At 40.4% G+C, this 21,081-nt stretch overlaps 1 protein-coding gene across 2 annotated transcripts in view; it reads left to right on the forward strand.

The window, feature by feature from the left end:
- abcc2 (ATP binding cassette subfamily C member 2) overlaps nucleotides 1-16,841 on the forward strand; it is a 56,870-nt gene extending 40,029 nt beyond the window's left edge. Inside the window, exons 26-33 of one of the 2 annotated variants that reach the window (XR_013934486.1) lie at nucleotides 409-535; nucleotides 1,317-1,418; nucleotides 3,254-3,397; nucleotides 3,856-4,014; nucleotides 5,365-5,531; nucleotides 7,020-7,214; nucleotides 15,107-16,021; nucleotides 16,063-16,841. Coding sequence is in view for 1 of the 2 variants with exons in the window: in XM_080450371.1 (XP_080306497.1) it covers nucleotides 409-535; nucleotides 1,317-1,418; nucleotides 3,254-3,397; nucleotides 3,856-4,014; nucleotides 5,365-5,531; nucleotides 7,020-7,214; nucleotides 15,107-15,236 (1,024 nt within the window). In the remaining variant the exon portion in view is untranslated. Of the gene's footprint in view, nucleotides 1-408; nucleotides 536-1,316; nucleotides 1,419-3,253; nucleotides 3,398-3,855; nucleotides 4,015-5,364; nucleotides 5,532-7,019; nucleotides 7,215-15,106 lie in introns of both variants that reach the window. The other variant, XM_080450371.1, reaches the window with a different exon arrangement.
- Nucleotides 16,842-21,081: the final 4,240 nt, after the last annotated feature.

The following is a 21,081-nucleotide window of genomic DNA, read 5'->3' on the forward strand; positions in this document are numbered from 1 at the left end:
TGGATAGCTGTCGATTAATGTAAAATAAAAGTTTGACACCAAGAAAAAAATAGTTTCTCCCACTATGAGACTGACCGTGAAACCTCCAGTTGCTAGGTGACCAATGGCATGGGCAGAGTTCCAGGAGGTTGCAGGTTGCCTCTTACAATGTCTGTGTTCAGTGTTGATTGTTGAGTGCGATGGGGAAGTGGGATGTTTGCAATCATGCGGATATACTTTGTGGAGCCGTGGGCGAGGAGATAGGAACACAAAGCCTGTCATGTCCCTCACTCTGTGTGTGTGTGTGTGTGTGTGTGTGTGTGTGTGTGTGTGTGTGTGTGTGTGTGTGTGTGTGTGTGTGTGTGTGTGTGTGTGTGTGTGTGTGTGTGTGTGTGTGTGTGTGTGTGTGTGTGTGTGTGTGTGTCGCAGATGGCTGGCCATCCGCTTGGAGTTCTTGGGGACGCTGGTGGTGTTCTTCTCCGCTCTGTTTGCCGTCATATCCAGAGATAGTCTGGACAGTGGCCTGGTCGGCCTGTCCATTTCCTACGCCCTCAACGTCAGTCCTCATCTCGCACACACTCCAATCCTTACTGTACATGCATGCACCACTCAACTGACATGCACCATTCACATGCATGCAGCACTCACGTGATGGCAGCATTGATGTTGTCACTGAACGTTGTCAATTTTGACCAACTAGTTTTTAACCAATACATTTTGTCGTATGACGAATAGTGAAAATAGAGAATATACAAGGTCACAGTGCGTTGCAGCACACTGTGACCTTGTAATTTCACTCATTTTGCCTGTATTTAAAAGGATCCCTGCCTTATATGCCTATAATCATATAAGGCTATATATGTATCATAATAAAATTCTAAAAACTAAACTTTTTTTTAAATATTGTATTTATTTAAGAAACAGTTAATCTTTTACTCAAGGGGGACAATGCCCGTTGCAAGTTGATGATATCATTTGTCCTTGTTTGGTCCAGCCCTATGGTATGTATGGAATGCATGCATATGCAAATAAAACATATTTAAAATATTGTTTTGATGCTCATATTAACCGTAGGAAGTATTCAGTTGTTTTTTATTAGCAAATGCATTCCATAAATTCTATAGGGCTGGAACACACATGGACAGGCGACAGGCATTGTCCCTCTTGAGTAAAAGATTAAGTATTTCTAAAATAAATAAAAAATCCATGGTATTTTTTATAATGTATGAAGGCATATTAGGCTTTTTAACCAGGGATCCTTTTTAAGCTTTTTGAGCATGTGAAAGGCGCTTTATAAATAAAATTTGTATTATGATTTGACTGTTGCGGCCTTGTAGGTCACCCAGACCCTCAACTGGCTGGTGAGGATGACTTCAGACTTGGAGACCAACATCGTGGCTGTTGAGAGAGTGTGTGAATACTCCCAGATTGAGAATGAGGTATGTTGAAGGACTGTGGACGTTCCTCTGCACCCTCAAACCACAGGGCGACCCTGTGACTACTATGACAACTATATTAATATATCTGTTTAAAAATCCCCAGAATATCATGTTTTTTTGTGTGGTAATGTGTTTTAAAAAGTACCCATGAATGACCTGGTGGTTTCGTGCACTTTGCCACCCTCTTATCGTCATAATCATATATATATATCATATTCAGTGAATTAATGTCCTACTTGATCAAACTACAGTGTGATACACAAAAGTACAGGCGCGCTGGAAGTCATTTATTCCAAGGGGGGCTGGGCGGGGGACTTGCGCACGCGCGCGAACGCGATTTTTTTAAACATTTTTTTCGCGTGTTTTCACCTTTTTCAGCAAATATTTTATTCTCCAAAGTTAAATACATCATTGTTTTAACATATATGTGTGTGTATAGACTTTAAAAATGATATGTATTTTTTTAATTTACAAAAAAAATAAATAATAATAATAATTGCTTCCCAACACCAGGGGGGCTGCAGCCCCCATAGCCCCCCCCTTCCCGCGCCACTGCAAAAGTATCAAAAATAGCATATGTTTTGCTCATTTTTTATTTGGTTCTCAGATGAGCACACTAAAGGCGCGTTCGAAAATGACGCACCGGAGCACACTCGCCTATTAGTTTGTATTGGCCAGTGCGCTCAGTGCTGTATTTTCGAACGCACCCTAAGAGTGGTGTGATGTCACATAATCAAAGTCTCAACAAGGCAAAGTATAAACACCGGATAAGCATGCATAATTATGCATTTTTTACTCAGTCTCTGATTGGACAACAGACTTAACATGCGCCTGCTGTTTATGCTTGTCTTTGATGAGGATTTGATTGCGTGACATCACAGCACGCAATCAACCTCCGTTAGTATGCCCTGCATTCCAATGAAGATGGTGCACATTGAGCCTTTTGACAGTTCAATTGGCTTTGCAACCATTACTTCACATTAGTAGTGGCAGTGTTATTAATTCAATTTAGGAATTAAATAAAAATAAATAATATTAATAATATGACATGAATGCCAGTGTCGTCTGTAATTTGAATCATTTGAAATTTAAAAGAAATGCATTTGTCCCCATAAAATGTACACTTTAACATTACACATTATTTTATTTTAGAGCAGTCTACTTTCTCGTTGTCTCTAGTTTTGCACCTTTAATTATGGCCCTTGATATTTCGAGAGACAATATCTACTAGTATGTTAAACCACTGATTTATAGAAAGAGATGATTTGGCCAACTACTGACCTGACCTACAAATGGCAAGGTAACCCTATAGTCAACAAACAGCTGGGTAATTGGTCACATAAATAGAGTGCAAAGGAAACAAGTCAGTGATATGGTGTGTGTGTGTATGTATATATATATATATATATATATATATATATATATATATAGTAAGTAAGTAACTATGGATACCAGGTAAACCTCAAACACAGCTTCAATGTGCTGCTGTAGGGCAGAAACCTTGTAACCTTTTTGTAGAAAGAAAATGTAAGTTAATTCCCTACTTCGTCTTACAAGTGTCGTGTAAAAGTTGTGAATATCGCTGACCTAGACCTTCAAGTTCACAACGCATCACATAGCAACGCATTGTGAGATTGTAGATATTTTTTGCTATATTTGATATCTTTTTTAAGTGGGTTTTATGAATATTTAACCCATGAGAAGTATTAACAAGAGCTTGTGACTAAATAATATCTGCATTGGATCCAGTGGAACACAAGGTTTCCACCCGACAGTGACAAAATAGAAGAGAATTGACCAGACAGTGCATCTTCCACACTGCTGTGCTTCCTCAGGCCAAGTGGATAACTGACTCACGTCCTCCAGAGAAATGGCCCGCGGAAGGCAGGCTGCGCTTTGAAAACTTCAAGGTCCGCTACAGACCCGAATTAGACCTGGTGCTGCATGGAATTACCTGCGACATCCACAGCGCTGAGAAGGTGTGTGTGTGTGTGTGTGTGTGTGTGTGTGTGTGTGTGTGTGTGTGTGTGTGTGTGTGTGTGTGTGTGTGTGTGTGTGTGTGTGTGTGTGTGTGTGTGTGTGTGTGTGTGTGTGTGTGTGTGTGTGTGTGTGTGTGACAATGACTCACTACTTTCAATCTAGTGTCCCTATTGTGGGCATATTACATATAGTAGATTAAAATATGGAGAGAAAATTAATTAATTAACATCAAAAATACAAAAATGATAAGCAATTCAATGCAGTTGTGCAAATAGCAGATAGTGTCAACAAACAATACTGTAATTAATGCTGGGTGTCTCACTCAATATGAAATACTTACACTCTCTCTCTCTCTCCCTCTCTCTCTCTGTCTCTCTCTCTCTGTGTGTGTGTGTGTGTGTGTGTGTGTGTGTGTGTGTGTGTGTGTGTGTGTGTGTGTGTGTGTGTGTGCATTCAGATTGGTATAGTGGGCCGCACTGGAGCAGGGAAGTCGAGTCTGACCAACTGTTTGTTCAGAATCATCGAGGCGGCTGAGGGCGGCATCTTCATCGACGGCACAGACATCTCCTCCATAGGCCTTCATGACCTGAGGAGCCGACTCACTATCATACCACAGGTTAACACGCACACGCATGTGCACTAGTGTTGCCATGTCCGCTTATTATAAGCGCGACTTTGGGCTTGTTTTTCTTTAAAAGTTGCTTATGATAGTTGCGGGGTTTTTGGGGCTTTTTTTAAAGTTTAGTTATTTGGGCCTGTTTTTAAAGTGAAGGTATTTGGACTCCTTCCATTTTTTTTAGTTTAAACCAGTTCTCAAACATTTGCATGTCAAGGACGCCCACATTAATGTATTTCTCCGCAGACCCCCATCTGAAAAATGTTTTCAAATATATTCAAAATACTTCACTTTTTCTTTTCAAGATCTTTTAGAAAATAGCAGAGCTTGTAGATTGGCTATTTTCAAGTAGCCAATGTATATAGTTTAAAGTTTAAAGTTTAAAATGTAGCCTAGTGGCTTCTTTTGGGCTTGTTTTCATAGACCTGGCTGCTTATTTATCTCACAAAATCTGGCAAGTTATGTGCACTGCACACAAACACACATTAGGGGTTTCACCAACTAGTTGATTATTAGACGACGATTGTAACCACTATTACAAAAATAGCATTGAACTAGACAGTGGAAGGAATATCCGATTCTAGGAACAGGCTTCGTAAGATAAGAAGAGGTTGATGTTTTTCAATAGCAAAGGGAGATAACATTGACAATTGATGTCGCTTGTTGATATTGATAGAAAAACTAAAACCTTAAGCCCTATTTTATTACTTTAATTATTTTTTATCTACACACTGACAATGTGTTGGGAGCTTGATATATTTTGTTGTTTTGGAAATCTCCATATTTCATCTTTTTTTTTTCTCCATAAATGAACATCATACAAGAGTGTCGCACAAAAGTAGTGAAAATAGCCGATCTACAAGCTCACAATTCGTCGCCACCTGGCACGTTGTGAGCTTGTAGATCGGCTAATTTCCACTATTTAAAAAGATTTTTAAAACAATAATTTCAAAAAGGTTTCCAACCCGACAGCAATGATAGGGCTGTGCAGAGAGCACTGAGGGGGCAGGTGCTCAAGCTCCACAAAAGGGCATATCTGCGCGCAGATTTTTGGGGTGGTCTTTTTGTGGGAGTCCATTTCACACCAGAAATGTAGTACTGGAGTATTGGATGTCTCATGCTAATGGAGCAAGATGTTCCACAACAACTTGGCCCATGTCATTGGACAGCAAAAATAAACAATACTTTCTCATTACCATGAAAAAATGAGAAGGGCCACGGATGTTGGGATGGCCATTAAAAAAAAGAAAAGGGCACTTTGAGGCAAAAGGGCAGGTGCCCTAGCATCCGCCCCCCCCCCCCCCCCCCCGCCCTCTGCACTTGCCAGGCTAACTTTTGTGTGGATTGCAGGACCCGGTGTTGTTCTCCGGGACCCTGAGGATGAACCTGGATCCGTTCGAGAAGTTCACGGACGAGGACATCTGGCGCGTGCTGGAGCTCTCCCATCTGAAGGATTACGTTGGAGGCTTACAGGAAGGATTACACCACGAGGTGGCAGAGGGCGGAGAGAACCTCAGGTGGGTCTATTCAACACACAGTCCCCTGAGTAAGGACCGGGGCTGCCATGTTTACTGACCAGATGGAGGGAACAAGAGTAGAAGACTAGCAGCATATACTGTAGGTCCAACAGTTAGTCCAGGTAATTGACAGACCGAGAGACCACGGATATAACGTCGACACAGCTGGTTCATTTAGCAGCCAATAATGTAAACATCGACCATATGAAGCCAGGTCTCACGGCACTAATATATTTAATCAGCGACAGGAACATACAATAGTTCCTTTTACATTGCGCGCCAACCTTTTTTTTTCTTTTCTTTTTTTTTCTTTCACAAATCTTTATTTATAACAGTCATGACTTACAATACAATACAATACAATACAATACAATACAATACAATACAATACAATGCAATGCAACGCAACGCAACACAACACAACACAACACAACACAACACAACACAACACAACACAACACAACACAACACAACACAACACAACACAACACAACGCAACGCAATGCAATGCAATGCAATACAATACCCCGCCCCCAAAATAATCATATTTGAACTGGGGACCCCCCCCCCCCACCCTGACAAGCACTAGGAATTGTAGGAGTTGAGGCATTACATTTAGTTTGATTCAGTTCCACATTTGAATATTGTGAAAGTAACATGTGTTGCCTCTTTTTTATGTAATATTTGACAATTTGGCCAATGTTTGACAATTTTTATAGTTTGTTGGTTACTTTTGATGCAGTAATTGTCTTATTATTCATTATTTTATTTTTATTTTCATTTTAGAGATGTTTAAAAGTCCTTAAATTGACACTTTAGAAATGTGCACTACCTTGTATACATCACTTACAGTATACTGTATGTTGGTTTGTTTACTGTTGAAAACTATTTTGCACATTAAGCTAATCATCTGGGGACCCCCCAAAATCAATTGGGGACCCCTCTACAAAATACAATCAAAAATTGAAATAAAATAAATGATTTTTATTTTCATTTTAGAGATGTTTAAAAGTCCTTAAATTGACACTTTAGAAATGTGCACTACCTTGTATACATCACTTACAGTATACTGTATGTTGGTTTGTTTACTGTTTTTTTCATTTTCCAAAAAAAATATAAAAAATAAATGAAAAAAGTAATTGAAAAAGCACGGCCCCCTCACGCATTAGGAGGGCAGGGTGAGTCACCAGAACCAAGGACGGGTGTTTTTGATGAATCTAACATGGTTAAAATGGAGTTTGAAGTTACAATGGGTTTGTATAGGAAGGGGGCGTGTCTGATAAAATGAATATCAAATATCTAAATAATTAATCAAGCAACTTAAAAACTGTCTGGGGGGTTAACAAAGGCCTGAGTAGATGATAAAAAGACCAAAAGTTTTTTTGAAAGTGAAATATCCCTTTAAGTACAGTACTTAAGTAAATGTACTTGGTTTTCTTTACATCACCGCTGGTTACTGTATGTCAATGTGTCTGTGTGCATCCGTAGCATCGGCCAGAGGCAGCTGCTGTGTCTGGCCCGGGCCCTGCTGAGGAAGTCTCGCATCCTCATCCTGGATGAGGCCACAGCAGCCGTGGACCTGGAGACGGACGACCTGATCCAGGCCACCATCCGCAATGAGTTCTCCCACTGCACCGTGCTCACCATCGCCCACCGCCTGCACACCATCATGGACAGCTCCAGGTAAAGAACTAGAAAAAGTGCTCCTCGGAGCACAGGTCTCCGCCAGGTCAGGTAGGTTAGTGTGGGCCAGCAATGTTCTGAATTCGCCAATCAGGATGGAATGTGAAAAATCGGACGGATCCGTCTTGACCACTTGACTGTAGAGATAATGTGTACCGGTTTGCGTGATGAAATTAAATAATAGTTTTGTAAATATCGGCCTCCTGGTGTCGCTATAATAGGGCATGTTGAAAAGGTGGCATTTGTTTCTCAACGTAGTGTGAATGTGCGTGCAAAGTTTCACGGCAATCGGACACTGCGTTCATGATTTGCGGCATTTTACTCAAAACGGGCTACTCCTGCAAACTTTAGATGTCAATCTTAGCCAATCAGGATGGAATATGAAAAATCAAACAGATCCGCTTTTATCTCATGACCATAGAGATCATGTGTAACGATTTGCGTTACATTTGGATTAAATCTGAGGGAGTAATATATCCAAAAATGTGTTTTACATAAGTCGACCTCCTGGTGGCGCTATAAAAGGCAGATGTGAAAAATGCAGGGCAAAGGGTTTTCCTTGGCCTCTAGGGAGTGTGCATACAAAGTTGTACACAGATCGGTGCAGTTACGGGTAAAAACTTGAATCGGCCCTGTATAGCGCCACCATGAGGCTGATTTGAAAAAAATCAAGTGGCATTTCTTCCTCGGCCTAGTGGGAATGTACGTGCAAAATTTCACGGAAACTGCACGCTGTGTTGATGATTTGAGGCATTTTGTTCAAAACGGAGCACTCGTGCAAACTGTGGAAGCCATTCTTAGCCAATCATTGTAATATGAAAAATCTGAATGACTTGTTTCGTTTAATGACTATAGAGATACTGTGTACCAATTTGCGTGAAGTTTGGCCAAATTCTGTAGGAGTACTCAAAAAATGTGTTTTGCAAAAAGCGGCCTCCTGGTGGTGCTATAAAAAGCTTATGTGAATATTTTGGGGCAGAGGTTCTGAATTGGCATCCAGGGAGTGTATGTGCACAGTTTCGCTGCAATCAAGCCAACAGTGCCGGAGATAAGCTGATCACAGACGGACGGACACACACACACACACACACACACACACACACACACACACACACACACACACACACGGACGGACGGACGGACGGTGGACATGGTGCAAAACATACTCTCTAGCCATGCCTTTCGGCCTGGCGGAGACAATGAAGGATTTGATTGTCATCATAGGAGACATACACATTGCACATTTCATGTTGCCGCTATCAGGTGTAAACCTTGTATGTCCAAATCCGTTACTTCTCAGGAAATGGAGAAAGAAAAAAAACTGTATTCCAATGGATCCAATGTTATTTTTAGTCACAAACTCTTGTTAATACTTTAAAATACACACACACACACACACACACACACACACACACACACACACACACACACACACACACACACACACACACACACACACACACTTATGTATATACTATACTTACTGTATAATCCTCCATACATGTATACAACTGGTAATCTATTCAGAGATTTAAAAATTTGTTTTCAAAGCATTAGGAGTAGGTTTGTTTGTGGCCGCTGATTTGGCGCTTTCTCCACTGTTCTATCCTCTACATTGTATTTAGATGTCACCAGATGTATCAGTAGACAGTAGAAAAGAAAGGAAACAGGAACTTGGTTTGGCTCCTCCCCTTTCTTAGTCCACTTCCTCCCGGGTGCTTCTGTGTTTTTTCCTGCTGACAACAACACTACATGTTTAGGGCAGTGGTGCTGACTTTAGAGATTACAGGAGACATTACAACTGGTAGTCACGTGTCGCTATTATTATTATTATTAGGGCTTTCCTCCTGGCAGAGATTTGTGCTCTGAGTTTTTGCACTTTGATGATAAAATAGTTGATAATGTTTACCTCACAGTTAGACATGTATGTATATCACCTGCACACTTCTTGAACGGCTGCATATTAATAAGCTAATCTACCTCTCTTACAAGATCTTACGTAGGGGTGCCCACACTTTTTTGACGTGAGAACTACTTTTAAAATGACCAGCTCAACACGATCTACCCACCAAAAAGTATTATGATCCCATTGCTGAAAATACTTCAAAAATGTACCTGAGCGGGCTTTGGAATAGCGGTGCTGGCGTTGCATATAAGACAAACGCACTTGGAATGGGAAATAGTGGGGAAAAAAACGTCCTCCCACCGTCTGTAGTATAATGTCTCTTTATTCAAATTATGTACCAAGGCATGGGATAGATACTTAAATATCTCTGCTGTCCGGCAGGAACCAGCTAACTCCAAAATGTTAGGAGGTTTTGTTCATCATTGATAAGAACAGCTGAATGGACCTCCAAGCTCACAATGAGGTTGGAGGTCAAAAGGGGGTGGAGCCTGGAGTCAGCAAAACCAGCTAACCAGCTAAATTTGAGGATCCAATGGAGTTAGCTGGTTTTGTCAGAAGCGCTTTTTAATGCTTTTCATTGGTTGAATGTTTTTTTTTACCAACACACTGACGTAAAGGGTGTTCAATGGCCCTTATTTATGGAAAAAAAATGCAAAAGCGTCAAAATGGAGTTAGCTGGTTCCTGCCGGACAGCAACGATAATACATGTAATACTCGACGCACTTTCTCTAACCAATTTACACCCACTTCACGCTTACAACACCTGGACATGGCAACCCAACCTCACTCTCCGAGCCTATCAGCGTCGTCGCTCATCGTTCTGTGATTGACAGCAAAAGTTGGCCAATCAGGTGGCGAGTTCGAGTGAGCCCGAATGCAGCCGAGTGCAGCCGACCAAACACGAACGGCAGCCATTGTTTCTGTCCATTGTTTCTGTGGCCAGTTTTCTCCGCACTTTTCAACTTCAAAAAGCTCTCAAACTTCTTCTTTGAGGCACGGAATTTACTTATAAGATATCGTTTGGATAGAATTTAGTTGTTTCACTTCATATGTGTGGTCAATTAATCATGACAGAGCCTATTTAAAAATAAAAATTCAGAGAACCGGCAGGGGCGGGCAGTCACACGCATGTATCCGAATAAGGCAACCTATTTTGGGCATGGCCATCTCAAAAGTCCCGTTGCGTCACATTAGTCGCGGAAACGCGCACAAACACACACACAGGGGGAGAGAGTGACACCACGCACGTCTCTGTGTGTGTGTGTGTGTGTGTGTGGGGGGGTGTTGGGGCGGGGGGGACAGCCATGCGCGCACACAGGGAGAGAGGGGGAGAGAGAGGGAGGGTGGGAGAGAGAGAATAGTGAGCCAAACACAGCGAGAGAGAATTTTCGCTGACGGACAGAGAGAGACAGAGAGACAGAGAGGGAGAGAGAGAGAGAGGAAGAGAGGGAGGGAGGGAAAGAGAGAGAGAGGGAACGAGGGAGGGAGAGAGAGGAAGACAGGGAGAGAGAGAGGGCCAGAGGGGAGAGAGAGAGAGAGAGAAAAGGAGATGGAGAGAGAGGGAGGACGGCAGGACGCGATGCGTTGTTGCCTTTCAGAAGTGTGTGCGCGCGCGCGTGTGTGTGTGTGACACACAATCCAGACAGAGACGGGAAGGGCCAGAAAGACAGAGAGGCAGACAGAGAGAGAAACTAGACGTCTACTTCTAGTGTAATACAAAGGAACAATGCCATTCATTTGTAAGGCCCTGTCGCAGGGCTGTCAGGCTATGTCAGAGTGCTGGCAGGGCCTGACGGTTGGCCATTTAAACTATGTCATTTTCTCAGCTTGTGGTTGAATTCAGGTGAATGCGTCTGATTGCTGAGAGACCAATTATGTTTTCCTCAACGATAGGCAATTTGACCTGCTGTGTTACACGTTACTTAAGTCTTAAAATGTTGAATGGAATAGTAGGATACAATCTATGAGTGTATGATGTGTGTATGATGTGTGTGTGTGCGCACGTGTGTGCGCAGACAGTAGATAGGCTTAGCTGTTCATTTCGACCAAAATAGTGGTCACTTTTGAACGGGAACGGGTATAACAAAGTTTAATAAACCATTCACATTTCAATGGAAATGGATCAGCAATTGTATATGTTCACATACATCAGGGGTAGGGGTGCCCACACTTTTTTGACGTGAGAACTACTTTTAAAATGACCAGCTCAACAATATCTACCCACCAAAAATTATTATGATCCCATTGCTGAAAATACTTTAAAAATATACCTGAGCGGGCTTTGGAATAGCGGTGCTGGCGTTGCACATAAGACAAATGCACTTGGAATGGGAAATAGTGGAAAGTCAAACTTCCTCTCATTCTGTATGGAAGACGTGGTAGGTTTTCGTGTTCTTTGCCTCACTCATTTTTATTTGACTTTGCAATGCTACTGACTTGCGCAACACTTGAAAACAAAGCATTCCATTGCTAGTTTGCCTGCTAAAGAAGGCGTGAAGGGAGCTGACAGGCCCTTCTTGATGTCAATAAATCAAGTCACCTTAATTCAAGTGGCAGATACCAAAAAGAGGAGGAGATTTGTGATTTTTGTTTATAAATATTTTATAAATATTCTAATTAGATTTTTTTAGGGGCATGGCAAGTGGTCTGCGTGCACAGCCTTTCTGATCTACTGGTAGATCGCGATCTACCTTTTGGGCACCCTTGTATATTTATTTCTCACTGTACATATTTTTATTATTATATTATTTCTTCTCTTACTTTATTAAGTCTAGGACGTTGCACAATCTTTTAACGGAACAAGTCCCAACAACATTTAGCTGCTTGTCCTTTTTTGTATTTAATGACAAATAAATAGATTCTTGATTCTATAGGGAAAAAATTAGGGAACTGTGTTTAATGCTTTGGCAGCTTTGGCAGTCAAGGTTTTTGTTGTTGGTGATGCATGCCTGTGTCCATGGTAACCATATTTCATCTCCTTAAACATTGAGTACAGCAAAGTATGTCCTTCATGGTTAAAGGCTGTTGAACTGTCATAAAAAAAATACTTTACAGAGAAAGGTCAAAGTGCTACAAACAGGGTAAAACAATTGCATACAACATTACAAAACAAAAAAAAGAATATGTAAAAACATTCAAATCCCTTGAGGCTGTCAAGAGTTGCATTACCAACCCTTGACAGCCCATACATCCAAACAGAAAAGTCCTGTCTGATCGTATTAAACAACGTTAAACTCAACAACATTGCAGCTGTACGGAAAGTTTGAATTATCCTCTTTCTACGGTATCTGCAAAGTCTCATAAAAATCCACCGTAGACATGTTATTAGCTACTTTCTGTCAATAAATTCTGTGCAGGTGATTATTTTTGTGTTGTAGTTTGGAATCGCTCGTTTTGAATAACGCAATGTCCTACTGCCTCCTGCATTATGTGACATTTTGAAACGGGTGGTACAAAAAATTATCATCTGCACAGAATTTATTGACGGAAACTACCTACGATGGATCTTTATGAAACAAAAACTTTGCAGATAGAAAGAGGACAATTAAAGCTTTCCGTACAGCTGTAATGTTGGTGAGTTTAACGTTGTTTCATTATTAAATTACAATCAGATAGGAAGGAGATGGGGAGCCAGTGCAGTGAGAGGAGGCTGGCCGTGATGTAATATATTGTGTTGCTGTTGTTAGCACAGTCTTGCAGACCATACCACACCAACGTTTCACTGCCCCTGTATGAGTGACAAATAAAACCCTCTTTATCCCTAATGTCCAATAGCTCCCATTAAAATGTTGTTTAGGTGACATAGAAATGAGCCACGCACAAGTCTGTATCGCCAATTAAAAATCCTTTTAGCAGGCGCTATTTGGTGGGCCGCTTTGTCTGCTTGTTGTCACTAGGTTTTATGGATCAGGTAGTACCCAACCAATTCGGTCTTCTTGTTTTATTGACAAATTCACAAAACCAAAAAAACATGTAAAAAAAAACATTAAAATCACATGAGGGCATAAATACTTCATTACAAAATTAGCCAGACCAAATTACTGACAGTAAATGGATTTTTATTTGTAAAGCTGTTTCACACAAGAGCATATTATGTAATGTCGCTGTCGGGCAGAAACCTTGTACATCCATTTTCATTATATGTTTATTTATTTTTTCATAAATGAATGCCCTATTGCAGTGGTTCTCAACCTTTTCAAGCCACGACCCCCCAACATAATTGTCTCCGCCATGCGGAAAGGCATGGCGAGAGAGTATGTTTTGCACCCTGTCCTTGTGTCCGTCCGTCCGTCCGTGTGTGTGTCCTTCTGTCTGTGAGCAGCTGATCTCCGGCACCGTTGGCCCGGTCACTGTGAAACTGTGCACACACACTCCCTGGATGCCAATTCAGAACCTCTGGCCCAAATTTTTCAGATTGGCCTGTTATAGATCCTACAGATTTTGTCCAAACATCACACAAATCGGTACACAGTATCTCTATAGTCATGTGATCAACACGGATCTGTCCGATTTCCCATATATACTGTACATGCCTAAGATTGGCTTCCAAAGTTTGCAGGATTGGTTTGTTTTGAACAAAATGCCTCAAATCATGAGCGCAGCATGCAATTTCAGTGACATTTTGCACGCATATTCCCACTAGGCCGAGGAAGAAATGCCACCCTTTTCACATTGGCCTGTTAGCGCCACCAGCACGTCTAATTTAGCAATACACATTTTTGGAACAAAATGACTCAAAACATGAATGTTGTGTCTGATTGATGAAAGGCCTAAGAAGAAATGCCACCCTTTTCACATTGGCTTATTATAGCGCCACCAGGAGGCCACAATAACCTAACTGACATGGCGGAGACCTGTGCCCCCCCACCCTGACAAGCGCTTGGAATTGTAGGAGCATTACATTTAGTTTGACTCGGTTCCACAGATAAATCACGTTGTGAGGCATTGTGAGCTTTTGCCTCTTTCTTATATTATTTGACAATTATAGTTTGTTGATAACTTTTGATGCAGTAATGTTTATTTTATTTTATTTCCTTTTTTACATTTTATATTATATATTAAAAAGGTCTTAAAAGGCCTTACATTGTCACTTTAGTGTCATCTGGGGACCACCCCCAAAATCATGGGGTTGGGAACCACTGCCCTATTGTATACTTCGTAATATGACAGAGTCACGCAAAAGTAGGGAAAATAACCAATCTACAAGCTCACAATGCAGGTTGTGATGCACAGTACAAGCTCGCAGACCGGCTGTTTTTGAAAGATTTTGAATAATTGTGAAACATTTCCGCCTATCATGACATGCCCTTGAAAGTGGTTAATGGTCAATGTAACCAATGAAAAGTATTAACTCATTCAGTTCCACAGGACGTTTAAAATGTCCGACGTCTAAAATGAAAAAAAAAAAAAAAAAAAAGGCTAGAACCCAAGATATGATGATTGGAAGATTTGCTGCTCCATTCAGTCTTTGTTAAACTACTTACTAAAAAAGGCTGTATCTCGGCAATGAATTTTGGTTGTGGCACTCAGAGCCAAAATTCCATAAATAAGCATGGCACTGAATGAGAGCTTGTCACTACATAATAACTGCATTGGATCCATTTGGAACACAGGTAATTTTTTCCATTTCCTGAAAAGTAATGGTTTTGAACCTACAAGGTTTTCCGCATGACAACAACAATATATGATGCGTATATCGTTGCTGTCGGGCAGAGACCTCTTATCTCCATATTAACTTTTTGTGTTTTTTCGTAAATTAACGCCCTACTTGATCATACTACAGCGTCACACAAAAGCATCAAAAGTAGCAGATCTGCAAGCTCGAAACACGGCGCAAAGCAACACGTTTCGAGCTTGTAGATCTGCTACTTTTGCTGTTTTTGAATTTGAATCCTGAAAAGTAACAGTTTTGGACATATGAGGTTTCCACTCGACAGAAACGATTATATTTCCCTCCTCTTTCTCCCTCTCTCTCTCTCTCTGACAGAGTGATGGTGCTGGACGCTGGTAAAATCGTGGAGTTTGACTCTCCCAGTAACCTGTTTGAGAAACAAGGACACTTCTATGCCATGGCAAGAGACGCTGGGATATCAGGAGTAGATGTCACAGTGCTCTAATCATACGCCTAGCCATTTACAATTATACTCTATGTTGTAAGAATTAATGATGCTTGTGAGTGGGGGGTTGGTGGTGTTAATTTGTAGGTGTATGTACAGTGTACTGTATGAATGGTGTTCTGCGGAGCAAGTGGTTCTCAAAAACTTTTCATGTCAAGGACCCTGAAAAGCAAAAACCACAGACCCTCATCTGAAAAGATTTTGTGCCAGAGACCCAGAGAAGAGAGATCTGACTGTGTTAAAAAAAATACACAATTATTCCAAATCTTTCACATTTCTGGCAAGATTTTTCAACGTCATTGTGAGCTTGTACATCGGCTATGAATGAATAGCTGAAGTATCGAACAGGGTTAACCCATTAAAACCGGGAAAGCATCTGTCATTTTAGATTTAAAAAAAATTGCAGATCTACAAGCTCACAGCGTGTCACTTCACTGCGAGATTTTACATCTGCTATTTTTGAATAATTGTGAATAATTTTGAATATTCTTTTTTTTTATCACAAATCTTCTCTTCTGGGGGTCCCTGGCACAAAGCATTTTTAGATGGGGGGACCGCGGCCAAATATATATCAATTTGGGGGTCCTGGCTGATTTAGAAGGCATTTGTAGAATCAGCCTCAGGTCTTAATGGAAGTGATCGCACCACCAAACTAAGACAATTGGATTTCTTTACAGAAACAGTCAGCTTCCCGATAATCTGCAGGAAAAGGATTGTTGAAGCTGTCTTTGTGTAAGTGTTGGATTACAGTGATGTGATTTATAGAAATGCTGCCCCTACCACTGGTTTACCCCTAGACACAATTTACCACTCAGCACTTAGGTAGTGCTCAGCACTTAGGTAGTGCTGAGTGACAAGGTAGGTTGATCTTCCCTCTCTGAGAGGAGAAATAGGTATAGGTAATAGCTATTGATTGATTGTTCCCATACATCACATTGCTGTGGGAAAAAAAGCACTTAGAGACCCGCTCAAGCGACTGGCTTACACTTGAGGTTCCACCTGTTCAGTCGGAAAATCTGCTTTCTGCTTTGATGCTCCTATTTCATGGAACACTCTACAACTCGCGCAAAAAATCTATACCACAATATCCTATGGACAATTTAATAACCTGCCCTTAAATCTCCCTACCTCACCATGTAATTTTTAACTTACTGATTTTCTGTTGTGGTTTTATTTTGTTGTTTCTGTGTTTTATATCTGTATATGTGTCTAATTGTTGATTTTTGTATATCTCGACAGCCTTGCAAATGAGGGTAAACCTCAATGCTCTTTTCCAGAATAAATAAAGGTTTCAATCAATTCAATCAATTTTGATGCTATAATAACTAATTTAGTTGGGGACCCAGTGGAACCCCCGCAAGGACCCCTGGGCTGTGGATAACTGTAATTCCAAATTCGAAACACACAAATACGTTTATATGTGGTTTAAATGTGAATGACTGCGTTGTAATGTAAGGATTTATTAAACACTTTTATTTATAGGATCTCAACATTGAAATCATATTTGGTTTTGTATGTAAATAATAATACGTTTTCCTCCTCAATTCTGATTGATTTCGTTAGTTAAACTGTACCAGCATTAAACACTGGCTGAAATAAATATGAGTTCAAGCAACAGATCTCTGCATTCTTTACCTCTTAACCACTTACCCTATATACTTCATTGACAGTGGTCCCCCAGGGGTCTGTACTTGGTTCCCTCCATTAAGTTGCTCTACACCGAATCTCTTTGCTAATAATAGCAGGTCTACAAGCTCATAACGCGTCGCAAATGTGACAATTGACTATTATGACATACCAAGAAGAAGCACGGTAGGATTCATGTGGTTAAAGATCTTGTTTTGTTATTGTAGACTTAGGGTTTATGTTTTATGTTGCTCCTAAGCATTCCTCCATATATACTGTACAGTATATCACCCAAATCCTTTCCCCAAAATAAATTATTTTGTTAAAATAAATCTATTTTTTTAATTGATTAAATCGATTAGTCCGATTAACTATTGCACACCTAAGAGTCTCAAACCCCTGATCATTATATTCTGTTCAGAGACTATGGCCCTCATTTTGGTGTAGCTAGAACACCAGAATAGAAGGACTGGTGACACACAGAGGCTTATAATGTGCATCACGTTAATGATGGGGGTTAGGCGAGAGAGAGAGAGAGATAGAGAGAGAGAGAGAGAGAGAGAGAGAGAGAGAGAGAGAGAGAGAGAGAGGAGAGGAGAGAGAGAGAGAGAGAGAGAGAGAGAGATGGTCTCGGTTAGATTGAAGCTAAGAGCTTGGATTCTGCAGCCACAGAGGGGTCTGCTGTTTCACTTTGCTTCTCCGTCTCAAGTAGGTAAGTCTCTGCCTCATATAATCCAGTATGCACATTGTTAATACAGATTCACTGTCAATTGTTCAATAATGGGTTTTAACATAAGAATCTCTGGCATGTTCTGTACCTTTTGGATTTGTCATTTGGTTTTAGCCTCTGCTCAAGTAACAGGCTGCCTCACTGGCAGGTGAGCCAATACTGTATAGGGTACACCAGCAGTGACAAGACAGAGAAATGTGTGTGCAAGGAATTAATTGGCATAATGACTACATTGCGGAGATAAATGGGTACAAAATAATTGGCTACTTTAAATTAAAATAAAGTAACAGGTTATGCACTGATATGTCCTCAGACTCAGAGGACATATCAGTCAGGTTCCTAAATAATTTACATGAAAGACTTGTACTGTACAGAGAATACATTTTATGCAAATGTTCAGATGTACTGTATATTTATTCTTTGTGTTCATTTGCTGTACCTCAATGTAGATAGTGGTCAACAAAGGGTTTTGAAGATTTCATCACCATGCCGGCTTGGGATGGACATTTTTGTCAGAATTCTATTTTTGCCACAAAAATACAAAAAGAGTCAATAATATTAGGTTTACATAAACCTAGCCCTAAATGTATACTAGTGCAGTCCTAATGTGCCAAAGTGTCTATGCCAATGTGCTACACATAACATAAGTATTTAGGAATTTATAATAAAAGTGGAAAACCTAAAATGATCGTATTTCTGCATTAATTAGCCTAAAAAGTGGCCTATACCTATTTTGAAGAAAACCTAATGATAGCATTTCTACATTATTTAAAAAACTGGCCTATATTCTGAGGAAAACCTAAAATGATAGTATTTCTGCCTACCCTACTACCACAGAGGTCGTGAGTTCAAATACACCGTGGTGCATCTGGCTTTGTCAAGCGTCCACGCGAACACAATCGGCCCGTGTTCAGGGGAAGGAAGCCGGGCGGGGGTGATAATTGGCACTGCACGTAATCCTATGGGCTGGGGCTGGAGCGGCACCTGTCAGCAGTGAGTGTTGGGTGGAAGGAGTAGGACAAAGGCTCTACGTCAGTGATATTCAACTGTCGGCCCGCGGGCCAAATCCGGCCCCAGCAGAGCTTTCTTATGGCCCCTAGAACACATTCTATATTCCAGTGTAAAAATGAATGTAACAAATTATTATTGGATGGTTGTACAGTATATGTTTTTTTTGGTAGTAGAAAGTACTTGAAAGCAATACTTGAGTAAAGGTACAGATACTTGAACGATATTTTTACTCAGTAAAAGTTAAACCCATTAGAAAATCACTTGGGTCAAAGTATTAAAGTAGCTCACATCATATGTACTTAAGAATCTGGTGTTAAGATGTTTTTAAGTATCAAAAGTAAAAGTACAAGTATCTGTGTTAAGATGTATTTAAGCATCAAAAGTAAAAGTACAAGCATCAAAAGTTTCAAAGAAACAAAACAGCTAGAAATGTTGTCTACTTCTCACTGCTTTCAGAAAAATTCTGAAATCGCTACATCGATCATATGCCATCCATTTGTAGTTATTTTTAGTTTTGAGTGGCTGTGTCCATTACTGTGTCCATGTTGAGTGGCTGTGTCCATTACACCAAAGAAAGAATTCTTCTGCATCCATTACCTAGTTTTGAGTGGATTTTGTCCTTCATCCACATTTTTTTACACAGTATGTTTCATTCATCCTCCCTAGTGTCCTGGGCTGACCCATTTATGGGTCACTCTCAACTGATGGTTCTTGAAACACATCATAAGAGCTTGTGCTCTTATCAGCCGGATGCTCAAAAACATTAAAAAAGTAAAAACCTTTCCTTCATACGAACACTTTCACCTTGCCAGCCTGCTATCCACCATGCACTCTTCTCACAAAGATGCTTCCATGCCAGGGACCCTTACACAGAACACACTGAAATATCTACTTCTTATTTTTTCAATATCCAAATCAAAGCATGTGCATTATAAAGAACTGGCACATAAATGATCCTATCAAACATCAAAAGGCATACATGCGGTATGAAGCAGGCTCTAATAAGTTACCATAATGGACATAATGACCATTGTTGTGTCCTATAGCACTCAATAAACGGCCATACAGTTAACCGCAAACGCGATCTTGTGGCTCCCTGCCTAATCTAGTTGAATACCCCTGCTCCACGTCCTCCCGTCGGGGGCTCCAGTAGTCAGTAGGATACAACAGCAGTGACCACACAGAAATGTGTGTAGGGAGGAACAATTGGCATAACGACTACATTCAGGAGAAAAATAGGTAAAAAGCAACAACGAAAAAAAATGAGGAAAAGTGGCCTACCTATTCTGAAGAAAACCTGGAGATGACAATTCAATAATTAATTGGGTCTTATTACAGTCTGTGCGTTCATCGCACACACAACATGAACATGATTGTTATTATATAAACACAAATGTTATTTTCTCAAAACCACAAATTTGCCATGACCTTTGTGTGGAAATGTTGATGACATATTTCTAACTTTACAGTATACACTGACGTATCTGTATCCAAGAGACGGAATACTAGTCTGTCTGAGACACTTGTATCCACAGTGGGTGATGAAAATAGCTGACCTACAAGCTCACAACGTGTCGCATTGTGCCGCGTTGTGAGCTTGTTGGTCGACTATTTTCAGCAAGCGATACCGTCATACAAGAAGCATAAACCAGGATTTCCTCATTCCTTTTAATCTGCTGGCTATTTTCAAATATCAGCATGCCATCTGTTCAAATATTAATCTGCCTGCCATTTATGTCATAAGATCCACATACATTCAACTGAATTTGAAATCTAAGTTCAATGCAACACAAATTAGAACACTAAAACACTATTACCATTGCTGTATTAATAGGCTTTCCCTATGATATCAAAAAGAAAAACTGATCAATTGTTTTTGTATTTGTTGTTCATTAGAACAGATTCACTGCAGTCTGAGTGTTGGCACAAATCTGAACGACGAGGCACTATTGTGGAGAAATGTAAACACCACATGTTGTGGCACACAGCCTTCATCAGGGTGACTAAACAGGAATGCAGACCAAACATGGCTTTTATAGGAAATTACATCACAGGCTCATTAACTTACAGAATTGAACCGCCACACCAGGACATAATGTAAAGCCTTATAAAAACCTACCATGAAAAAAATTACAAACCTATACCACTTGAAAGACAACAAAAAGAAACGGGTTGTTTAAAAACCAAGAAAAGGAAACGCCAATGAATAGATTTTCTGTTGTGGTTTTATTTTGACATAAGACATAAGATTGCTTTGGTTTTTCTTTTTTCTTTTTTCATTTCACTTTGTCACTCATTTGTACCAATAAAGAGCACCTTGTTAGGGATTTTTGCTCTCTGCCAAAAAGATCCGCTCCTTTCTCTCCTTTCTCTTTTAAAAGACTATTTTTGACACTTTATTTCAGCTATGGGAATGTGGAGACACAAACACAAAAACAAGTTTATATAATGCAGCTCAGCGTTGGTATCTCATTAGAC

Source organism: Gymnoscopelus braueri (assembly GCF_963280865.1).
Source record: "Gymnoscopelus braueri genome assembly, chromosome: 14".
NCBI lineage: Eukaryota > Metazoa > Chordata > Actinopteri > Myctophiformes > Myctophidae > Gymnoscopelus > Gymnoscopelus braueri.